This window comes from Giraffa tippelskirchi, chromosome 5, assembly GCF_054371585.1.
Source record: "Giraffa tippelskirchi isolate mGirTip1 chromosome 5, T2T-mGirTip1v1.2.pri, whole genome shotgun sequence".
Classification (NCBI taxonomy): Eukaryota; Metazoa; Chordata; class Mammalia; order Artiodactyla; family Giraffidae; genus Giraffa; species Giraffa tippelskirchi.
Genome location: NC_137279.1, coordinates 177,441,868 through 177,463,678, shown reverse-complemented (window position 1 = coordinate 177,463,678; position 21,811 = coordinate 177,441,868). Strand labels below are relative to the sequence as shown.

General features: G+C 46.4%; 2 protein-coding genes, 2 long non-coding RNA genes and 1 pseudogene across 6 annotated transcripts in view; 1 reads left to right on the top strand and 4 right to left on the bottom strand.

Annotated features, from left to right (window-relative positions):
• LOC145506843 (uncharacterized) overlaps positions 1 to 9,994 on the bottom strand; it is a 28,130-nt gene extending 18,136 nt beyond the window's left edge. The window contains exon 1 of the long non-coding RNA XR_014054376.1: positions 8,513 to 9,994. This is a non-coding gene — a long non-coding RNA (uncharacterized LOC145506843). The remainder of the gene's footprint in view (positions 1 to 8,512) is intronic.
• Positions 1 to 14,182, bottom strand: part of LOC145506842 (uncharacterized) — a 34,709-nt gene extending 20,527 nt beyond the window's left edge. For both annotated transcript variants that reach the window (XR_014054374.1, XR_014054375.1), the window contains exons 1-3: positions 14,085 to 14,182; positions 12,474 to 12,563; positions 12,057 to 12,305 (exon numbers count right to left, since the gene is read on the bottom strand). This is a non-coding gene — a long non-coding RNA (uncharacterized LOC145506842). The remainder of the gene's footprint in view (positions 1 to 12,056; positions 12,306 to 12,473; positions 12,564 to 14,084) is intronic.
• On the top strand, positions 9,219 to 9,618 carry LOC145506839 (transcription initiation factor IIA subunit 2-like; annotated as a pseudogene).
• Positions 10,434 to 11,227, bottom strand: LOC145506840 (protein BEX3-like). Its single transcript, XM_081492260.1, is given in 3 exon segments — positions 10,434 to 10,622; positions 10,625 to 10,712; positions 11,089 to 11,227. Coding segments are annotated over 3 exon segments (288 nt in total). The 5' UTR covers positions 11,139 to 11,227; the 3' UTR covers positions 10,434 to 10,472.
• A 1,991-nt stretch (positions 14,183 to 16,173) lies between the features above and the next one.
• SLC2A1 (solute carrier family 2 member 1) overlaps positions 16,174 to 21,811 on the bottom strand; it is a 28,416-nt gene continuing 22,778 nt past the window's right edge. For both annotated transcript variants that reach the window (XM_081492246.1, XM_081492247.1), the window contains exons 4-10: positions 21,422 to 21,662; positions 20,270 to 20,432; positions 19,996 to 20,183; positions 19,630 to 19,734; positions 19,073 to 19,174; positions 17,642 to 17,845; positions 16,174 to 17,261 (exon numbers count right to left, since the gene is read on the bottom strand). In XM_081492246.1, coding sequence (XP_081348372.1) covers positions 17,061 to 17,261; positions 17,642 to 17,845; positions 19,073 to 19,174; positions 19,630 to 19,734; positions 19,996 to 20,183; positions 20,270 to 20,432; positions 21,422 to 21,662 — 1,204 coding nt within the window. In that variant the 3' untranslated portion in view covers positions 16,174 to 17,060. The remainder of the gene's footprint in view (positions 17,262 to 17,641; positions 17,846 to 19,072; positions 19,175 to 19,629; positions 19,735 to 19,995; positions 20,184 to 20,269; positions 20,433 to 21,421; positions 21,663 to 21,811) is intronic.

Genomic DNA, 21,811 nt, shown 5'->3' with positions numbered 1-21,811 from the left:
GCAAAAACAGATGTCCACTATGGTGGGCAAACTTCTCTTAGTTAAGTACCTCACTGTATCATTCAGAGGTACTGCTGACATAGACTCTTCCTTTCAACCAGGAATCATGATACAACCCTATAACTTAACTGGGTATCCTTTATTCTTCCCATTATTTCAGTTTGCGGGCAGGGATCTCTGTCTTGCCTTTCTTCAGAGATTGACATAAAAGCTGTTCAGGGACTTGTCTAAATGAATGAAACCTAGATTACAGAAGCCTGGGTTTGTTACCCCAGAAAAGAAATAAGGAAGATGGTAACATGTTTTTATGGTATTGTGGGGTGGCTTCCCTGGTGGCTCAGACAGTAGTGTAAGGAGGGTAAGTCAAATTCACCAGACACTTACTGATAACTTCTTTGTGTTAGGCTGATCCCTACTGGGGACAGTATTCCAGTGGCCCTCAAGGAGCAACCAGTCTAGAGGAAGAGACATGTGGAAGGTGTTGGTTACTATGATTTGGTTTTGGCCCAGATCCAGGTCAGAGTGGGCCACCACAGAGCCCTCGGTAATGGGTTGGGGTTATCATGTGTAATGTTGGTTGGGTTTAGGGTTTTTAGTTTCCATTTATTTGCACACCCCTATCAAGTTCCTGCTATCCAAGGCCTGGCACTTGGGGGTAGGCAGGTCAGAAGTCTCCCAGAATAGGCCCAGATCCTGGCTTAGGGTTAAAACTACCACTTCAGAGTGTGAAGAACCTAGCCACAAATAGACTCAGATACCCACAAAACCACAGACATAGGGGGCAAATTGGGCAAAGCAGAGACCATACTTCCAGACACTGATGGGAATGGAGCATTGTCCCAGAAATGGCATATCTAAAGATATGGAAATTGTACTGACTAGTTCCAGAGGGAGGGTGTGTAGCGTGCCTGAGCTTGAGACTCTGTGAAATGCAGTTGACCACACTTTTCACCTTGGCTATTCAGAGGAAGGACATCTTTGCTAAACTGTACCCATTCCAAAAACCTGACTATGGTCTTTCAGAAGCCAAGGCTGGTTTAGGAAGTGTGGGAAACAGGAGCAGAGCTCCTGAAGGAGTCATCAGGCTCTATGAGAGCATAGCTCATTCCTTTTCCCTCCTACCTTCCTGGAGGGAGAGGCTAGTGATAAAAGGCCCACCATGATACTCATTTCTCAGTGTATGTGGGCCTGAAATAAACATGGAGGGCTTCTTGAGAAGAGGGGATAGCCTGTCCTCCAGGTCAAATGGAAACCCTGCTGTTGCTACACATGAGCCCAGGACAGCTGCCCAACACTCATCACTTAAGAGCTGCCAGACACTCCCGTTGATTCAGATGCCCCAGGTGGGGGATGGAAGAGATCCTGGAGAGGGAGCTGGCACCCTGTTGGCATAACAGAGGCAGAGTTAGAAAAGAAAACAAGGGAAGCAGAGGAATACTAGTCTGGGCCTTCCAGAAAAGTGGTCTTCGGACTTGGCGTGCATACCCCCGGCGGTTCACAAAACGTTCCATGACGATGTGAGCATATTTAGTGTAAAGGGAATCACTGTAAAGATCCTCAGCTTCCAACTGTACTCTTTACAAAAATTAATCTAACAGGAGTTACGTTAGCAAGATGGTAGAGTCGGAAGCCCATTCTTCCTTCCCCAACAGAGACACTGACTCAACAACAGTAATTCAGTCCAAAAAGCCTTTATGAGAATTCTAGAAACCAGTTAAGAAGTCACAGTACCCAGGCAAACTAAAAGCCAAGAACAGCTTCATTGAAACAGATAAGAAGAACCATTTCATTTCACTCACAATAGCCCTTCTCCCAAGCTGGCACGGCTTGGGACACTCAGGAGCAGAATAGAAATCATGGAGTGGGTGCTCTCAGACCACAGTGGAATTAAACTAGAAATCAACAACAGAAAAATAGATAGACAATCCCCAAATACCTGGAAGTTAAAGTATTAAATAAACTTAAAATAACACAAAACTTTTAATGTAGGCCAAAGAAGAAATATCAAGAAAAACTTAAAAATATTTCGAAGTAAGTGAAAAACACAACTAATCGCAATTTGTGAGAGGTAGCAAAAGCAACGCTTTGATGGCACTGAATAGCGTATCTTAGAAAAGAGGAAAAATCTAAACTCAATAGTCTAAGCTCCACCTTTGGAAATTAGAAAAAGAAGAGAAAATTAAATCCAAAGTAAGCAGAAAAAAATTAGAGTATGAAATTGAAAACAGGACATCAACAGAAAAAAATTAACAGAGCCAAAAGCTGGTTCTTTGAAAAGATGAATAAAATTGATAAGCCTCTAGCTAGTAATAAATAATGATAACTAATAAAATAGAAGACACAAATTACTAATATCAGAAGTGAAAACAGGGACATCTGATCCCATGGACATTAAAGGATAATAAAGGAATATTATGAGCAACTCGATGCCCACAAATTCATTAACAGATGAAATGGACCAATTCTCTGAAGGACATAAGCTATCAAAACTCATGTAAGAAAAAACAGACAATCTGAGTAGGTTTATAGTTATTAAAGAATTTGATCAATATCTGATAGCTTCCCCAAACAGAAAGCACTAGATCCAGATGGCTTCACTGGTGAATTCTATCATATATTTAAGGAAGAAATTATATCAATTTTCTACAATTTCTTCCAGAAGATAGAGTCAAGAAGGACTATTTCCTAACTCATTCTATGATGTCATCATTAAACTAACACCAAAACTAGACAAAGGCCTAACAAACAGAGAAAACTACTGAAAAATATCTCATGAACATAGATGCAAAAATTCTCAAGAAAATATTAGTAAATAGAGTCCAACGATGTATAAAAAGAATTATAGAGGGAGGATTCTGGGAAGACGGCAGAGTAGGAAGCACCTGGAATCTGTATCCCCACCAAGACAACAATCAAACTGGCAGACTCTGTCTGATGTAACTTTATACTGGGGAGATCTGGAGTCTACTGAAGGCTTGCAACTTCCATGGGAAGGCTTAGGTGATAAATAGTTAATTTCAGTCAGTTTCAGCTCTCAGTACAGCAGCAGGTTCTCATCCTCCACTCTAGCCTCATGGCAGGCAACACACACATTTCTTGAGTAACCTACACATAGCTAGTGGGAGCCACGGTGAGCAAAAAGGACACTGTCCTCCAAATGTTGGGGATCTGTGCTCTGATTGCTGCTGCTTCTTTTAATTTTTATTACAGTTGATTTACAGTGTTGTGTTAGTTTCAAGTATACAGCAAAGTGAATCAGTTATACATATCTATCTATCTATCTCGATATATAGCCACTCTTTTTTCGATGCGTTTCCCATATAGGTCATTACATAGTATTGAGTAGAGTTCCCTGTGTTATACAGTAGGTCCCGTTTTATATCAGTAGTGTGTATACATCAATCCCAATCTCCCAATATATCCCTCCTCCTCCCTTACCCCCAGTAACCATAAATTTGTTTTCTATGCCTGTGACTCTATTTCTGTTTTGTGAATAAGATCATTTGTATCATTTTTATTTTTTTAGATTCCACCTATAGCAATGTCATGATATTTGTCTTTCTCTGTCTGACTTACTTCATTTAGTATGACAATCTTTAGGGCCATCCGTGTTGCTGCAAATGGCATTTGATTGCAGTTTCTGCTCACAGAGGTGCGAAGAGGAGGGCAGCTTTTGTCTCTCCTTCCCTTACAGTTACAGCCATTCTCCCTCTGGCATAAATGGCCCCCAGGGGATTTAAAGGACCAGCACTCTTTTTCACACCTTTCATTTTTCTTTCTCTCCTTTTGGGGCCAAAACATTAAAGACTAGGACATTCAAAAACAACTGCACATATGGGGAAAATTAGAATGTGACTGCACATAACTAGGGAAAGATGAAGGCCCAGAAAAGACATGAGGAGACCTTAGGTTTACATCTCAGGCTGACTTTTGGTAGAGAGACAGCCTACAACAATAAAACAAACCAAGAAAGGAGCAAGTCCCGGGAAGGGGGAGAATATGAGTTCCAAAGTTAATACATTATTAGATTCAAGTGTCCAGTTTTCAACAACAACAACAAATCACAAAGCATACAAAGAAACAGGAAACTATGGCCCATTTAAATAAAATAAATAAATAAAACTAACAGAAACTATCCCTGAAAAAAGTCTGATGACAACTCTACCAGAAAACCCTTACAACAACTGTTTTAAAGATGCTTAAAGGAAGATGTGGAGAAAGTCAAGAAAATAATGTATGAACAAAACAGAAATATCAGTAAAAGGAGAGAAAACCTGGAAAGAAGCCAAAAAGAAATTCTGGAGCTAGAAGGTACAATAACTGAAATCAAAAATTCACTAGAGGATTCAAAGGCAGATTGGAGCAGGTGGAAAGAATCAGTGAACTTGAAGATAGGACAATAGAAATTATTAAGTCTGAGGAACAGAAAGAAAAAAGATGAAAGAAAAGTGAACAGATTTTAAGGAACCTGTGAGACAACATCAAGTATGCATTGTGAGAGTCCCAGAATGAGAAAAGAGGAGAAAGAGGCAGAAAGAATTATCTGAAGAATGTTTGAGAACTTTCCAAATTTGATGAAAAATATGAATATAAACATCTAGGAAGCTCGACGAATTTCAGGTAAGATGAACTCAAAGAAACTCATGTTGAGATACAAAAGCAGTGGGACAGAAGCAAATTATTACACACAAGGGATCCTCAATAAGATTTTTGACATATTTCTCATGAAAAATTTTGGAGGCCAGAAGGCAGTGGGCTAACATATTCAAAGAGTTCAAGGAGAAATATTGTGAACTAGAATCTTCTAGCTGGCAAAACTATCCATCAAAAGTGAGGGAGAAATCAAGATATTCTCCAACAAACAAAATTCTCAAGGGAGTCCTGCAATATGAAATGAAACAACATTAGACAGTAACTTGGAGTGCAACACACGGGCAATTACAACAGCTAGCATTATTGTAACAATGGTTTGTAACTGCGTATTTAGTTATCAACATGATTTGAGAGACTAACATATTTAAAGGAAAAAGATCTCATTTATTAGTCTAAAAGCTAGTACTGTTCTAACTTTGGTTTGTAACTCCAAATTTTGTTTTTGACATCATTTGAGAGACTAATAAACTTAGTTTATGGTTTTTCCAGTGGTCATGTATGGATGTGAGAGTTGGACTATAAAGAAAGCTGAGCACCGAAGAATTGATGCTTTTGAACTGTGGTGTTGGAGAAGACTCTTGAGAGTCCCTTGGACTGCAAGGAGATCCAACCAGTCCATCCTAAAGGAGATCAGTCCTGGGTGTTCGTTGGAAGGACTGATGTTGAAGCTGAAACTCCAATACTTTGGCCACCTGATGCGAAGAACTGACTCATTTGGAAAGACCTTGATGCTCGGAAAGATTGAGGGCAGGAGGAGAAGGGGACGACAGAGGATGAGATGGTTGGATGGCATCACTGACTCAATGGACATGGGTTTGGTTGGACTCCAGGAGTTGGTGATGGACAGGGAGGCCTGGTGTGCTGCGGTTCATAGGGTTGCAAAGAGTCGGACACAACTGAGTGACTAAACTGAACTGAATGAACTTAAAAGAATTATTAATTTATGTTTTGGGGCCCAATTCTATAATTCTGTGGCATCAGCACACAAAAGGGGTGGGGACGGTGATATAAAGGAGCAGACTTTTTGTATCTTATTGAAGTTAAGCTGTAATAAATTCAAATTAAAATGTTGTAAGTTCAGGATGTTAAATATAGTTCCCATGATAATCACAAAGAAGAGAACTATAGAATATAAACAAAGAAAAATGAGAAAGGAATGCAAAGGTTTTTCTACAAAAACTCATGTAAACAAGAAAGAAGACAGTAACACAGAAGTGAGGGATAAAAAAGCTATGGGGGTGTATAGTAAACAAATAGTACAATGATAAAAGTTAAGTCCTTCCTTAGGAATTGGGCTTCCCTCATAGCTCAGTTGGTAAAGAATCCGCCCACAATGCGGGAGCCCTGGGTTCGATCCCTGGGTTGGGAAGATCCCTGGAGAAGGGAAAGGCTACCCACTCCAGTATTCTGGCCTGGAGAATTCCATGGACTGTATAGTCCATGGGGTCACAAAGAGTCGGATACGACTGAGTGACTTTCACTTTCACCAGGAATTACTTTAAATGTAAATGGATTAAGTTCTCTAATCAAAAAACAGATTGGCAGAATGGATAGAAAACACATAATTCAATAAATGCTATCTATAAAAGATTCATTTAGATGCAAGGACACAAACAGATTGAAAGTGAAGGATGGAAAAAGATATTCCAAGCAAATAGTAACCAAAAGAGAACAAAGGTAGCTATCCTAATATCAGACAAAATAGACTTTTAGTCAAAAAAGTTACAGGTAACTAGGGGTTTTAGCAGAGGTTCAGTTTAGTTCAGTCCTGTCCAACTCTTTGCGACCCCATGGACTGCAGCATGCCAGGCCACCCTGTCCATCACCAACTGCTGGAGCTTGCTCAAACTTATGTCCATCAAGTCGGTGATGCCATCCAACTATCTCATCCCCTGTTGTCCCCTTTCTTTCTGCCTTCAATCTTTCCCAGCATCCAGGTCTTTTCCAATGAGTCAGTTCTTCACATCAGTTGGCCAAAGTATTGGTGCTTCAGCATCAGTCCTTCCAATGAATATTCAGGACTGATTTCCTTTAGGATGGACTGGTTGGATCTCCTTGCAGTCCAAGGGACTCTCAAGAGTCTTCTCCAACACCACAGAGGTAGGGTGTATGAAAAAGCAGGCCAGAGAATATAGAGTACAGAGTAGGCAAGAAGGTCCAGCCAGTCCATCCTGAGGGAAATCAGTCCTGAGTGTTCATTGGAAGGACTGATGTTGAAACTGAAACTCTAATACTTTGGCCACCTGATGCAAAGAGCTGACTCATTTGGAAAGACCCTGATGCTGGGAAAGATTGAAGGCAGGAGGAAAAGGGGACGATGGAGGATAAGATGGTTGGATGGCATCACTGACTCAATGGACATAAGTTTGGGTAAACTCTGGGAGCTGGTGATGGACAGGGAGGCCTGGCGTGGTGCGGTCCTTGGGGTCGCAAAGAGTCAGACACGGCTGAGCGACTGAACTGAACTGAGGTATTCTTTCTGCAGTGTGCAGTCACTAAGGTCATCCACCAGGGAGGGGCTTTAACCCCAGACCTGAGTGTGAAGAATGAAATGGGAAGAGCACCGAGGAAGTGAATTTGGTTGAGATATTTCAGTTTACTCAGAGAACAATACACCTTTTTCCATAAATGTCCTGATATAAAATATTCCTAATAGAGCCTGCCTTAGAGTTAGGCATGATTTTTGAAAGTATATGATGAAAAGTTAAAGTTTGCCTAAGTTCCACCACCTATTGCTCCAAAATAAAAGAAAAAACAAATTTATAGATTTTGACCAAGTTGCTTTGAATCTAATTTGGTTTTTAAGAGAACCAGCATAGTTCGGCTGTGTGACAATATAATAATAATAAAACTAATACAATACTATAAATCAACCATACCTCAATTTACAAAAAGAATTAAAAACAAATAAGGTGAAAGTGAAAGTCGCTCAGTCACGTCTCACTCTTTGCAACCCCATGGACTATACGGTCCATGGAATTCTCCAGGCCAGAATACTGGAGTGGGTAGCCTTTCCCTTCTCCAGGGGATCTTCCCAACCCAGGGATCAAACCCAGGTCTCCCACATTGCAGGTGGATTCTTTACCAGCTGAGCCACAAGGGAAGCAAAAACAAATAAACAACAGAAAATTAGTAACCACTGAATGAGTGCTTGCTATGAGCCAGGTATATAAGTCTTTCCTCTTTCAATACTCACAGTAACCCAATGACAAAGATTCACTTATTATCCTCATTTCATAGATAAGGAAACCAAGTCTAAGATAGGCCTGGGTCAATACACAGCATTGCTTGGATTAAAATGCTATGCTTCTTATGTCAAAATCACATCTTTACCCACTGTACTTCATGTACCTAAGCACTTGTGCTTGAGAGGAGCATACAGCACTACCCCCAAGGATGATGATGTGACAAAAAAGAACTGCTTGACTTCTTTATGTTTGATTTGTTCAGCAATAAGTGTAAATAAGAACTGCCTCTTTATCAGGCAGAGTAATGGGAGATAAGACTGGTTTTCCCTCTTGGTTTGATGGCAAAGGAGGCAGTTAGGCCATGTCAGTTCATAGCTGTGAATGGAAATAAAAGGCCACTTACAGAGTGTGGTTTATGTTGGTGGCCCAACTGAAGTTGCCTCATCTATACAATGGGTATAATAATAATAGTACCTACTTCCTAGGGTGTTGGTAAAGATCTAGCGTACTAATATATGTCATAGATTAAGGACAGTGCTTGACAAATAGCACTCACTATCTAAATATTAGCCATTGTTGGTATTAAAAATAGAAACTTGGCTACCGGGGATACCCGTGGCCATAAATACACATAACCACCAAGCAGAGATAGGGGAGAAGTCCCCACTCACCCTGGCTTTTTCTCAGTAGGCATTTCCTACTCCAGTACTCTTGCCTGGGAAACCCCACGGACGGAGGAGCCTGATAGGCTGCAGCCCATGGGATCGCGAAGAGTCAGACACGACTGAGTGACTTCACTTTCACTTTTCACTTTCATGCACTGGAGAAGGAAATGGCAACCCACTCCAGTATTCTTGCGTGGAGAATCCCAGGGATGAAGGAGCCTGGTGGGCTGCTGTCTATGGGGTCGCACAGAGTCGGACACGACTGAAGCAACTTAGCAGCAGCAGCAGCAGCAGCAAGATGATTGGCTAGCTATAATCTTGGCCAATGGTAGGCAGAGCTCAAAGAATATGACAGGGATGGAGAAATAAGGTTATCAGAAAATAATAATAGCTCCTAATCTTTACCATTTCTATAATCAAGCATCACATTAAGAGTATCCTAATTTGGAAAATAAAAGAGTATCCCAACTTGGTCTTGCCTGATCCTCACAGTTCTGTGGGGTAGGTGTTAGTAACTTTCCCTTGTCAACTTCTACTCCTACCTCTGTGAAAAGACAATAGGAAGTGATGGGAGAGGTGGGGGTAGGGGTGGGGTGGGGTTCCTGCTGGGTTCCTGGCTGCAATGCTTTTCTACACTCCCAGGCAGTAAGCGCCTTTTCCAAGGACATCAGTGAAAGCCTGAGTAAGAAAAATAATTTCTCCCTCCTAAGCCATGGCACCTCAGCTATAGAGAAATACCAGTATGGGAAGCAGTCTTCAGGAGAGCCTCAATGAGCTCATACCCTCTATCGACATTACCCCCAACTTGCCCTTCAATTTCTACTTCAGTTTGATAAAGCTGTAAATTCAACACTGGCACAAAAAGTCAGAGTCAGTTTCAGGCCTGTGTATGTTTGGCTACCTTCCCTGAGGAGTTACTGAGATTTCAAACATCTGAGACATTATCTGCAGGATTGAAGGGCTCTCTAAATACGCACAGATTCTGCAATAATGCGTAGACTTTTGAACTGAATGATGTTGAATTCAGAGAGGTGACAGAACTTGTTAAATTGGATAAAGTGAAAATTGTAGCCTGTAATGGTAAAAACACTGACTCCAGTACTACAGAATGAATGGGGAGAAATGGCTTTTTAATAACATCCTGTTATCGTTCATGGCTTTTTGAAGAAAAGCATAGAAAACTTAACAAAAAATGTATCCTAGCATTGAGGAAATGACTACAATGTGCCGTACTATCAGATAATTCCAGCAGAAAGAAGCTTATCACTCTGTACCCTCATACATTACCTTTATTATACAGCATGAAGAAGTAGAACTTTTGCTAAAATGACAAATCAAACATTGTTGCCTTCCTAAGGCCATTCTTTAATAAATTCATTTTAAAACTCAAAAAAAAAAAAAAAGTGATGAGGATTCCTGCCTGGGCAATATGACACACCATAATTACATCACAGGTTTGTGGAAACAGATTATAGGCCCCCCAAATACTTTGAGTTCCCTCCTTTAAAATTAGACTTTAAACCCAAGGCCACAAGAATCAGTGGTACTGTCTGAGAAACTCTGAGTGAAGCCTGTTGACACAAGTGCATTTGAAAGTTCAAAACACCAACAGATTTGTACTCTCTGTTTAGAAAGAAAGGAGGGAGGAGGGAAAATATCTACCTCCCAGTTTTTATAAAGTTTAGGTTGAATTTATACTTATTCTTTTTTGCTGTTGTTGTTTTTTAATTGCTTTATTAACTTTACATTTTTCCATGCAAATGGTGAAACTCTACTGTTGACAGAAACTTAAATAGAGTGCCAAGGCAATCTCCAATTATAAGCTGGTAACACAGAACCCACCTGACACTTAGACATTACATAAGGTTCACAGCAAATGTATCAATAAAGGTGTATCAGGAAAATGCAAGGAAAAAGAGGACAACAGTGGGAATCACACTATTAATCTCATGGAACATGGCAGGAGTCAAGGCATAAGGCAAAATTCCTCATGGTGGTCATGGTGATTAGAGAGCTTCCCCATAAAGATACGCAGACAATTCCTCAGCTGCAGCTCCCTTAGTTTTCTCATCTCTGCTATGAATATTTCCATATCATCTCTATCTCCATCACTCTATCTCCATCATTGGGTATGGTCTGTTGGAAATTAGGGGCAAGTTGGCAAGCCTGTCCGCCTCTATTACTTTCTGCTGGCTGGTGGCCCTCAGTTCAGTTCAGTTCAGTCGCTCTCAGTTCAGTTCAGTTCAGTCGCTCAGTCATGTCCGACTCTTTGCGACCCCATGAATCGCAGCACGCCAGGCCTCCCCGTCCATCACCAACTCCTGGAGTTTACCCAAACCCGTGTCCATCGAGCCGGTGATGCCATCCAGCCATCTCATCCTCTGTCGTCCCCTTCTCCTCCTGCCCCCAATCTTTCCCAGCATTAGGGTCTTTTCCAATGAGTCAACTCTTCGCATGAGGTGGCCAAAGTATTGGAGTTTCAGCTTCAACATCAGACCTTCCAATGAACAACCAGGACTGATCTCCTTTAGGATGGACTGGTTGGATCTTCTTGCAGTCCAAGGGACTCTCAGTTGCTCTAGCCCCTGCCCAAAGGACAGTCTTCCTCTCCATTCCGCATGGGCTGTTCCATTTCTTTGTTTTCCTGGGCCTGTCCTCATTGTCTCCTGCTCCTCTGATTCTCACCACGAGTGCGCTGCTGTACCACTTAATCCTGCAGACCTGATCCTCTTCCCCTGGCCTGATGCCAGCCCACCATGCACAGAGCAGTAGGGAGTTGGTACCCAGATAGGAGTCTGTGCTTATTTTTTATACTTATTTCCATCTTGGAGAGCTAAGATAAATTAATTGAAATTTCTAAGACTTGTTACTGGAAATGCCAATGAATTTTCTGTAAGAGTCAGAGGTTTTTCATAATTATCTTTATGGGTTGTTTTCACTTTACAACTATATTTTTGTTACAGAAAACTAAATGCGTTAAAATGTAGGTCCTCTCCAAAGTTGTAAAGTATGTCAAAGGAAGATGGATTTGCTCACTAACCCTATGGTAACTAACCTGCTGAGCATAACTGCATATTATAATGAATGCAAACAAAATATCAAAACTGGAAAGTTTCTTCTTATATTAAAAAAACCCCAAAACAAAACCCAAAGTCCTCAAGTGACATATGAGGCCCTACGGGGTCTAGTGTCCTGCCACCTCTTCGCCCCTATCTTCCTGTTGCCCTGGTCCAGCTGTCCTGACCTCCCTGCTGGTCCTTTAACACACCAGACATGGTCCTGCCTTTGTATCTTTGGACTTGCTGTTCTATCAGCTTAGAAAAGCCTCTCCCCCAGATTAAGGGTCTGATTTGCTCCCTTACTTCAAGTTTGTTATCACTTCTTACTTCATTCAAATTTGTTATCACTTATCACTCCTTCAGGGTGACCTTCAAATTATCTCATCTAAAATTGACCCGCCCACCCCATGCTCACATCCATCATCTTCTATTCTTTGGTTTGCCTTTTCTTCCCCATAACACAAATCACCATCTGATACTTTATTATATACCTGTTGATTGCTGATTGCTGGTTTCCCCTACTAGAATGTAAGCTCCATGAAAGCAAATCTTGGTTTTGTTTACTGCTGTATCCCCAGCACTAGAACAATGCCTGGTGCCCAGCAGGTACTCAGTAAATGAATGAAGTGAAACTAATCAAAAGATCTGGGTTCCATGACAGGAAAGAGCTTGCGCTGGGAACTCTGTACCAGGTAGTTCAGGAGATGCAGATCATAGAGCCAGAGATGACCTTGAAATCCCTGGAATTCAGAGAAACCTTGGGGTGAGTACCACACTTTATGAAAAGAGTGGAAGGGGAAATACGGAGTAACTCTAACGGACACCTGTCTCATACACACATCATCTTATTTCAACTTCATATCACGACAGATGAGGAAACTGAAGATCAGAAAGGTGAAGTGACTTACCCAGAGATTTTCAGCTAAGTAGCAGGGCCGGAATCTGAAATCAGCTCTATCTGACTTTAGAAACCATGTTCTTTCCAAGACACCACACAGCTGAGGAGAAAGTTTGGCAAAGAGTATTTGTTCAGTTAAGTAACTGTTGAAGGAGTGAAAAAATGCTTCATAGAGAAAGTGGTTGTTAATTTGGTCTTTTTTGAGATCAAACAGCCTTATGGAGAGATCAAAAGCAGACCAAGAGAAAGAAGCTTGGACAGAAAGTTTTAAGATTAGGCAGTGAGGTGAGGCGCTTTCCAGGGAACACTGAGTATCTCAGCTTAGCTGGATCTTAAAGTGTTGAAGGAGCATTTGGGAAGATAAGGTCTCCAAGGACCTGAATGTGAAAGATCTTGACAGCTTGGTCATGGAATTTGAGCTTTACCATGAGACAGTAGGGAGCATGAAGCTGTAATGCAGTCAGACTCTGCTCTAGGAAGTCATTCTGGGGTGCTGGGGACAGGGTTGAAAAAGCATCTTTTGTAATAGTCCCTGTGAAGGGTTATTGCCAAAGAAATCAATTCTCTCAATCCATGAGAAGTTGAGGTTAAAACCAGCCCCCACCTACACATTCACACAATAGCCACTAGTTGGCAGCAATGTTCCAAGAAATCAGTGAGCCAGCCCCTGTAAGTAGCAGCTTCCTCAGCCAACTCCTTGGGCTGTGCTGGGATATGGTGGAACACAGAGTAAGTGGGGGATCAGTCTTTGTGGAGGGAACCCGAAAGACACATAGGAGAAGGAGTATGTGGAGGTCAGAGGACAGAGTGATCAATGCCTGAAGGATGGTTGCGGTGGGGCAGGGGTAGGGGGTGGGGGCTGGAGGCAGTGGAGAGAGAGGAGGCTGCATCTGAGAGCTAGAAACATTGCAAACGGCCTTGAGTTTCCAGGCTAAGAAAGCTGAATGTTACCCTGAGGGAAATGGGAGCCCAGGAAGGGTTTTAAGTAGAAGAGAAACATGCCGAGATTTGCCTTTTAGAAAGATCACAAAGATTGCTGTGTGGAGAAAGAAGGGAAAGAGACAGGAAGTAAAGAGAGCAGTGAGGAGGTGCTGCAGTGATCTCTGTAGAGCAAAGTGGTCTGAACCAGGGCCAGCAATGGCAGTGGACAGAACAGGTCAGATTTGTAAGAGATTTTCATAAAAACCATAGAATGAGAAAGAGGGCATCAAAATGTAGTTTTCACAGAAGAGAAAGAATATTCTCTCCCCATTATTAAGAACACATTCTGAATTGTTGGATTTTCTCCCTAAACCTGCATTGGGAGAACTCAGATCGTGGAACTTCTTTTAGGTCTAAATTCACTCAGCAATCCTGATCAGTCTGTGGTGGGGACTGGCAACAAAGGAATGATTTAGCAGTTGCCTCCCCAGCCTGGGGGAATAACAGTCAACTCCTGTACAGCGTGGAGGGGGCTTTGCTGAAGGAAATACGGGACGCTCTGGGGTCCAGGGAGAATAGACTTTTGAGCCTGAGATATCAGATCAAGGTTCTCACAAAACTGTAAGCTAAGCACTGGAAAAGAAGGGAGTTTGGGAGGAGCCCCGTTACCTATGTACCCCTTTTCGTCACAAGCCGTCACCTTTTGTGCTATAAGGTATCCCAGGTGAGCTACATTCCTCAGGATGCCAGCGGTAACCCAGCCACGGTCGCCAGCTCTTAGAGCAAACGCATCTCCCTGAAGACATAGGACCCGAGTCCCTAACATGGTCCTGGACCATCGCCCGGAGCAACCAGGCTGTGATTGGTGGGAGCCTGGGGCCCGCCCCTCACCAGCCCAACATTGAGGTTCTGATTGGTGAAGACACTGCGTAGCCCCGCCCTTCCCGCGAGTAGACAATGGAGACTAACCACGTGGGAGCGCGAGTGCCTAGCCGGCCCTGAAGCACCAGTGTTAGGGGCCTTGGGAAGATGAAAGATCGTTCTGGCATCAAATCTTCTACACTCGCGATGGATTGCGGCTTCTAGAGAACAGGCGTCAAGGGACTGGCAACTGTGCCTCCTTAAGAATTGTGGGCCCAGGCAGGGGCGGGCCAGGACTCCAGGCGCCTGCGTGCACCTCGCGGTTTGGGAAATGGTGGCATCCAGCACGTTGGTGCAAGCCTTGTGAAGGGCGGGAACCCGGGAGTGGATTCTCGGACCTTTTCAAACCAAGGTCTGGAGCCCTGGGCTGTGGCGGGGCTAGAGTGTTTCCGGGCTCTGCCCTATTTCGGGGACTCGGGCGCCATCTGCTTTGCATCCCTAAGCTCTGGCCGCTAGCGTGCCTCTTCGGCCCTAACCCCACCCCTAGTCCGTTTCCTTCCATCTGGTGGAACAGCAGCCGGTGTCACCATAGGTTTTTAAGAGCCCTGAGTGCACACCAGGCAGCAGGGGTCTGACTCTTTGCACTAACCGCCCAGGGCCCCTGCGAACTAACTCCTTTCAACAGAAGACTTTTGAGGACATGGACATGTGATAAGCCCTCCTTCATCACACCTGGCCCCTGCACTTCATCGGTTCACCACCCTGCCCCCCTGCTCAGGCAAAGCACACCCCTTCTCTGAACCTCCCTCTTTGTGAGATGATGGCTAACTCTTCAGATTCTTTATACCTAATGATAATACAGATAGGCACTGCCAACTAGGATGTACTTTCTTCCCCTTCTTGCCCTCTCCTTACAACCCCTCTTCATGCCAAGCAGATTTTACAGTTTCACCTGTGTGCAGTTATGAAAGCTTCCACAGGTATATCCCCCCGCCCCCCTCCACAAGATTTTGTCAGATGAACCTCTAGGGACAAATATCTTTGGTGGTTCTATTTCATCAACTGTTTTCTGACTGCCTGCTCTGTGCCAAGCACTGTATTTAGTACTGGAGACTCAGAAGAATCAAAGTGACTTCTTTCCGTGAAATTGAGGCTAGTGGAAGAATTAGGAACTTGTGATAAAGATATAGTGCCACAGGAAAGAAACAAAGTGCTCCTGAAATTCAGGGATTGGGAGAAGGGCATGAGAAATCTTTCCAGAGTGTGCAGTAGCCTATAAGCTGTATCATATAGGGCATTCTGAATTAAATAGATGGAAAAAGGCAGCTTAACAGTTCACTCTGCCCGTGCAGTGAACATGGTTCATTGGAGGGGATAGGAGTTTGAGGGGAGGACTGAGGTATAGGGTAGGGGGTGTGCAGTATAATCATTATTATTTTTTTTTTGCCACACCATGTGGCTTGCAGGATCTTAGTTCCCCTGACCGAGGACTGAACCTGGGCCACCACAGTGAAAGCATCAGGGAATTCCTGCAGTATAACTTAAAAGCAGGGGTTTTAGCATATTTGCTGTGAAACTTCAGGCACATTAACCTCTTTGAGCCTGTCAAACGTACAGAGATATAGTACCTACCTCACTTTCAAGATAATGCATATCAAGGCCTGAGCATCAAGGTCAGCACATAGCTGTCATTCTTTTGAATACCAGCTATCATTTGTGAAGAAAAATGGGAATGCCACAAATGCCACAATTTTTAGGTAATCTCTAGGTAATAGAGATCAAACAGATTTTTAAGCAGTAGAGGGTGTTGACCAACAGTGCTTGGAAATAACTGGATCTTGGAGTCAGAAAGTCTGAAGCTGTTCTAAGATTTGGATGTTCCCATCCAAATCTGCCTACCCTCAATCCACACGCATTTCAAAACCACGTTTCTAAAAACCAGCCATTTATATCTGCTTAGGTAAGTTACAGAGGGAGTAAGGTGGTGTATTTACAAGTTGGTTTGTCCAGATATACTATAACTTAGTGTCTGTATTTAACATTGACAACCAAAAAATATATATAAATATCTTCCAACTATACACAGCAGGGCAGGAGTGTCCAGGTCTTCTTGAATAGTGAGTTCTCAGTTTCCCATGGCCCTCCTCCTCTCATGGTGATCGTCTGGCCCTCAGTGCAAAGGAGACTAGCACCTGGCAGCCCACTCTGGCCCTTCCCCTCTCCTCCCCGCACTCCAGTGCTCCCAACTGGCCTCAGGCAAGGGAAGATTAATTTGAGTGGTTGGGTAGGAAGAGAAGGGAATAGGCAAAACCTAACGGAGCCTGACCCCTAGGTTGGGGAGACCCAGGCCCACAGAAGGGGTGGCCATAGCCACCTCTTAGGGTAGAAGACTCATAGTTTGCAGTTCGATTAGTGTGTCCTTAGGTCATAGGTCCGGCCCTACAGATTAGCTTGGCAAAGAAGGCAAGTGTCTAGGCAGGGCTTGGTCCCCACCCTCAGGCACTGAGCCGTTTAGGGTGAAGCCAGGGATGTGGGTGAAGGAGACTCTGGCTGATAAAAAAATAATAACAAAATCAGTAATAAAAAATTATAAAACTTGTTGCTGGTCTGAATAGATCTGAGCAACAGTCTTTTGTTAAAATCCTGGAGCCGTTAATGTCCTGAATATTCTTCTGGACATCACTGCTGGCTGAAGGAAGGAGCCCCAGGCCCGGCTCTGCTAAGATCTACCAGTTTGAGAGTCTCATCCAGCTGCCTGCGCGCTGCGAGATCCTTGGGCCACTGGGAGCAGACCGGGCTGGTGGTGTGGGGCCCCTCACACTTGGGAATCAGCTCCCAGGGGGTGGAACAGCTCCTCAGGTGTCTTGTCACTTTGGCTTGCTCCTCCCTGCCGGAAGCCAGAAGCAATCTCATCGAAGGTCCGGCCTTTTGTCTCGGGAACTTTGAAGTAGGTGAAGATGAAGAACAGAACCAGGAGCACGGTGAAGATGATGAAGACATAGGGTCCACACAGTTGCTGAAAGACACATAGAAACACTTGTTTGGAGGCCTGACCCTACATCCTGCCCTTAGGATGGACGGTCACTTTACCTTTGAGTCCTTGATCTGAAAAAGGGAACACCCACCTACAACCCAGGAGCACTACAACCCAGGACTCTGCTGCATCTGGCATGTGATAGGAGCAGGTTCTGACGGCCGAGCAGAACAGACAATTCAAAGCTAAGGGAAGAAGCCTGGAGTGGAGGTCAGGGTTCTGAGCCTATAACCTGGCCTCTGAGCCTGTTTCCTCCCCAGTGTGATTCCAGTAAGAACAGCAGGGACAGCATTTTGCACAGCGCTATAGGGTCCTGTGTGCAGGAGAGAAACACGGAAGTGTGGGGACTCTGGGGTTCTCACCTCCACATACTGGAAGCACATGCCCACAATGAAATTCGAGGTCCAGTTGGAGAAGCCAGCGACGGCAATGGCAGCAGGGCGAGGGCCCTGGCTGAAGAGTTCAGCCACAATGAACCATGGGATGGGGCCTGGGCCCACTTCGAAAAAGGCCACGAAGCCAAAGATGGCCACGATGCTCAGGTAGGACATCCAGGGCAGCTGCTCCTGTTGAGGATGAGAGAGGGGAAGAAAGTTAGGCTGTGCTGTGCTGGGTCCTCAGAAGAAATCAACTTCAGGGGCAGCCCAGGGCAGGCTAAGAACTCTGGCAGGCAGGAGGCCTCGGGCTGGTCCTGGATTTGCTGTGTGACTTAGGTACCCTGTGCCAGGTCTCAGTTTTCTCATCTGAACAAAACAGTTTAAGCCCTGCATGGTGGTTGTGAGCTTGCGTCTGCCTCTAGGAATGGTCATGTAGTTGCACAGAGGAGGTGCTAAGAATAGGTCCCTGTGGTCCTGTGGCTCTGTATGTGGAGCAGTCTGCTTATGGTGGGAGGATGTGGAAGAACATTCCTGGGGGTGGGAGTCAGAGGCTTGTAAGGTACCCAGCTCAGGACCAGCATAGAGCAGGCATGAAGTTGCACAGAGAGCCACTCTTGAGGAGACCAGAGTAGAAGAGTTATATATTTTTGTTCCAGATCCCAGATCCCCTGCTTATCACCTATGGCGTGCTGGGTCTCCCAGTCATCAATTACTCTCTAAGCCTTGGTGCAGCTGTAAAATGAGTGTCCTGGTGTTTTCCTTGCCCAAACACTGGACAAGCGAGTGGTGTGTGAAGTGCCTGGGATAAGGTTATCATAGAGGTTATAGTCACAGGCTTGGGGCCAGCAGACCTGAGGTTGATTCTGGCTTTATCTGCTGCATTACTAACCTCACGGAGGGTGGGGGGTGGTGGTGGTGGAGTAGTGGTTTCCTCACTGGAGAAGTGGAAATATTGACAGAACTACTCCTGTGCATCCTGAGGACTGCGTGAGATAAGGCATGTTTCCATGCCTCTGTGGTAAGGAGTGCATTGCTTTCTAGGGCTGTTTACAAGAAGAATTGAGGCTGCAGAGGAAGACTTTGCAGAGCAGCTCCAGGGGTGAGGGAACTTGCGGGGGGCGGGAGGTGTGGTGGTGAGAAAAGCACCAGGCAGGGAGGAGCTGGTTCAAGACCGGATGAGAGTGGGATGGAAAGAGACAGCCCAAGGAAGCGGAAGGTCAGGCCCAAGGTCAGGCCCAAGCCCCGGGCTGTGGGTGGAGCAGAACCAGGGGGAGGGGAGCCCCACCTGGGGTTCAGATGCTGTTGGCCAGCCTGGGGATGAGACGAGCACCTTGGGATGCCCACGTGAGCCCCCCTCCCCCTTCCCCTCTCCTTCCCCTTCCCCCCTCCCTCAGCCCCCAGAGAACGGCAACTCACCAGCAGCGCCAGCGCGATGGTCATGAGCACTGCACAGCCTGCCATGCCGGCCAGGCCTATGAGGTGCAGGGTCCGTCGGCCAGCTCGTTCCACCACAAATAGCTGTTGGCAGAGAGAGTGTCACTGCCTCCCCTCCAGGTGACCCTCCAAACACACCCCTTCCTCCAGGCGGATCCCCCCCCCCCCAAGTGCTGGGAAAGCCACAGGGTGCCGCAGAGATGGAGTGGCAGATGGATCGCCTCTTCCCTGGGGCTGGGCTCGGGGACTACATAGGGTCCCAGGGGGTGAGAGCTGCCGTGAGTGCCAGACACCTGAGCATTCTGGCTGTGGCCTTGGGCCAGCCATTGCACTTCTCTGAACATCAGTGTCAGCTGTTTGATACGAGTAATGAACTTGACAAGTTGTTGAAGATGAAATGAGAGAGCACTTAGGGAGCACATGATGCATGCCTGGCTTGCAGTAAGGACTGCTGTTCGGTCACGAGGCCCCGAGGCCCTGAGGGCACAGGCTGGACCCCAGCGGCTGGCTGGCTGTGGGCAATGACGCGGAAGACTCACCGACACGACAGTGAAGGCTGTGTTGACGATGCCGGAGCCGATGGTGGCATACACGGGCTGCTGCACCCCCGCCTTCTCGAAGATGCTTGTGGAGTAATAGAAAACCTACGGGACACAGGAGTAGTTGGGGCTCAGCCGGGTGCTATGGCTCTTCCCCGGCCTTTTTCCCAGTGGGTGCAGGACACACGGTCAGTACAGCGTGAAGGGGACACTGCACCAGGGCCCTTCTGAGTTTGGGTTCTAAAGGAGAGCTGCTCCCCTGCCAGGGGTCCGTCTGCTGTTTCAGGTGTGGGATCTGTCCACAGCAGGCCTGGGGCCCCAGGGATTGGCTGGGGGCACAGGAGAGGGTGGGTACAGGGCACTCACAGCGTTGATGCCGGACAGCTGCTGGGACAGCTGCAGCACCACGGCAATGAGGATGGGCTGGCGGTAGGCGGCCGAGCGGAACAGCTCCAGGATGGTGACCTTCTTCTCCCGCATCATCTGCCGGCTCTCCTCCTTCATCTCTTGCAGGTCGCGGGTCACGTCTGCGGTTCCACGCAGCTTCTTCAGCACTGAGGGGGCCGGAGGGAAGGAGGGGGTGGCTCAGCGCGGGGAGGAGGCCGGGGCCGGGGGCGGGGAGGGGCAGGGCCCGCCGTACCGCTCTTGGCCCGGTTCTCCTCGTTGCGGTTAATGAGCAGGAAGCGGGGGCTCTCGGGGCAGAAGGGCAGCAGGACGCACTGCAGCAGGGCCGGGATGAAGATGATGCTCAGCAGCAGGGGCCACAGTTCCTGGTTGCCCATGATGGAGTCCAGGCCGAACACCTGGGGGAGGCAGGGCCGGAGCAGCGGCTGTGAGCGCCCGGCTCAGGGCTCGCTCCCGGCTCAGGGCTCGCTCCGGCCCCACTCTGCCCAGGGGCCTTTCCCTGCTTTAGAGAGAGGGCTCTAGTTCTGAGTCTAGTTGTGCCACTAATGTGAGGCTTAACTTCTCTGAGGGGCTTCCGTCATAGCTCAGTTGGTAAAGAATCCGCCTGCAATGCAGGAGACCCTGGTTCGATTCCTGGGTCGGGAAGAAGGGAAAGGCTGCCCACTCCAATATTCTTGGGCTTCCCTTGTGGCTCAGCTTGTAAAGAATCCGCCTGCAATGCGGGAGACCTTGGTTTGATCCCTGGGTTGGGAAGATCCCCTGGAGAAGGGAAAGGCTACCCACTCCAGTATTATGCCCTGGAGAATTCCATGGACTTCATAGTCCATGGGGTCGCAAAGAATCGGACCCAACTGAGTGAATTTCACTTTCACTTAACTTCTCCGAACCTCGGTTTCCTCATCTGTGACAAGGGGGAAGCAGGACCTGCTTAACAGCATTGGTGGGGGTGGGGTTGGGATAAGATAGCAGGATGGCAAACATGTCTGGCAGGGGGCAGGGGGACTGCTACTCTGCCACAAGATGATTTGGGGATGGAGAAGGGAGAGCCCTGAGAGGGGAGTGCGTACATATATACAGGTATCAGGGCCTGGAGGTGTAAGAGAGACGATGGCATGTTGAGAAACCAGTAGGCTGCCCTGTGCTTGGGTCCCCAGGGTGAGAAGAAAGGATGCAAGGCTGACTGGGTGGGGATGAGAAGAGTCAAGGCGACTGGACTTGCTCTCCTACCAGGAATGGGGAAGCGGGGAGGATGATGAATGTGGTGTATTCTTGGGACCTGTGCCTCGGATGTGTCCACGAGGGTGTCCTCTGCAGGGCTGTGGAAGGTTGGGCGAGGAGTCGAATCTGGACACACACCCAAGGGATGGAGCCATGGGTGGGTGCTTACCTGGGCGATGAGGATGCCGACGACGATGCCCAGCTGGTGCAGGGTGCCCAGGGCCCCTCGAAGCTCCGTGGGGGACACCTCCCCCACGTACATGGGCACAAAGCCAGTGGTCAGGCCGCAGTACACACCGATGATGAAGCGACCCAGGATCAGCATCTCAAAGGACTTGCCCAGTTTTGAAAAGCCCATGAGTACAGCGGACACGAAGGCCAACAGGTTCATCATCAGCATTGAATTCCGCCTGGGAGGAGCAGGTGAGGAGTGGAGGAGGTCATAGGTCAGGCAGGTCCCTGGAGACCCCAGAGGCTGGGTCATAGATAATGCCCTAGGACAGGCAGAGAAGGCCCCCTCACCCACCCCCACTCCAAGCTGGGACTCCCTGGGCAGGGC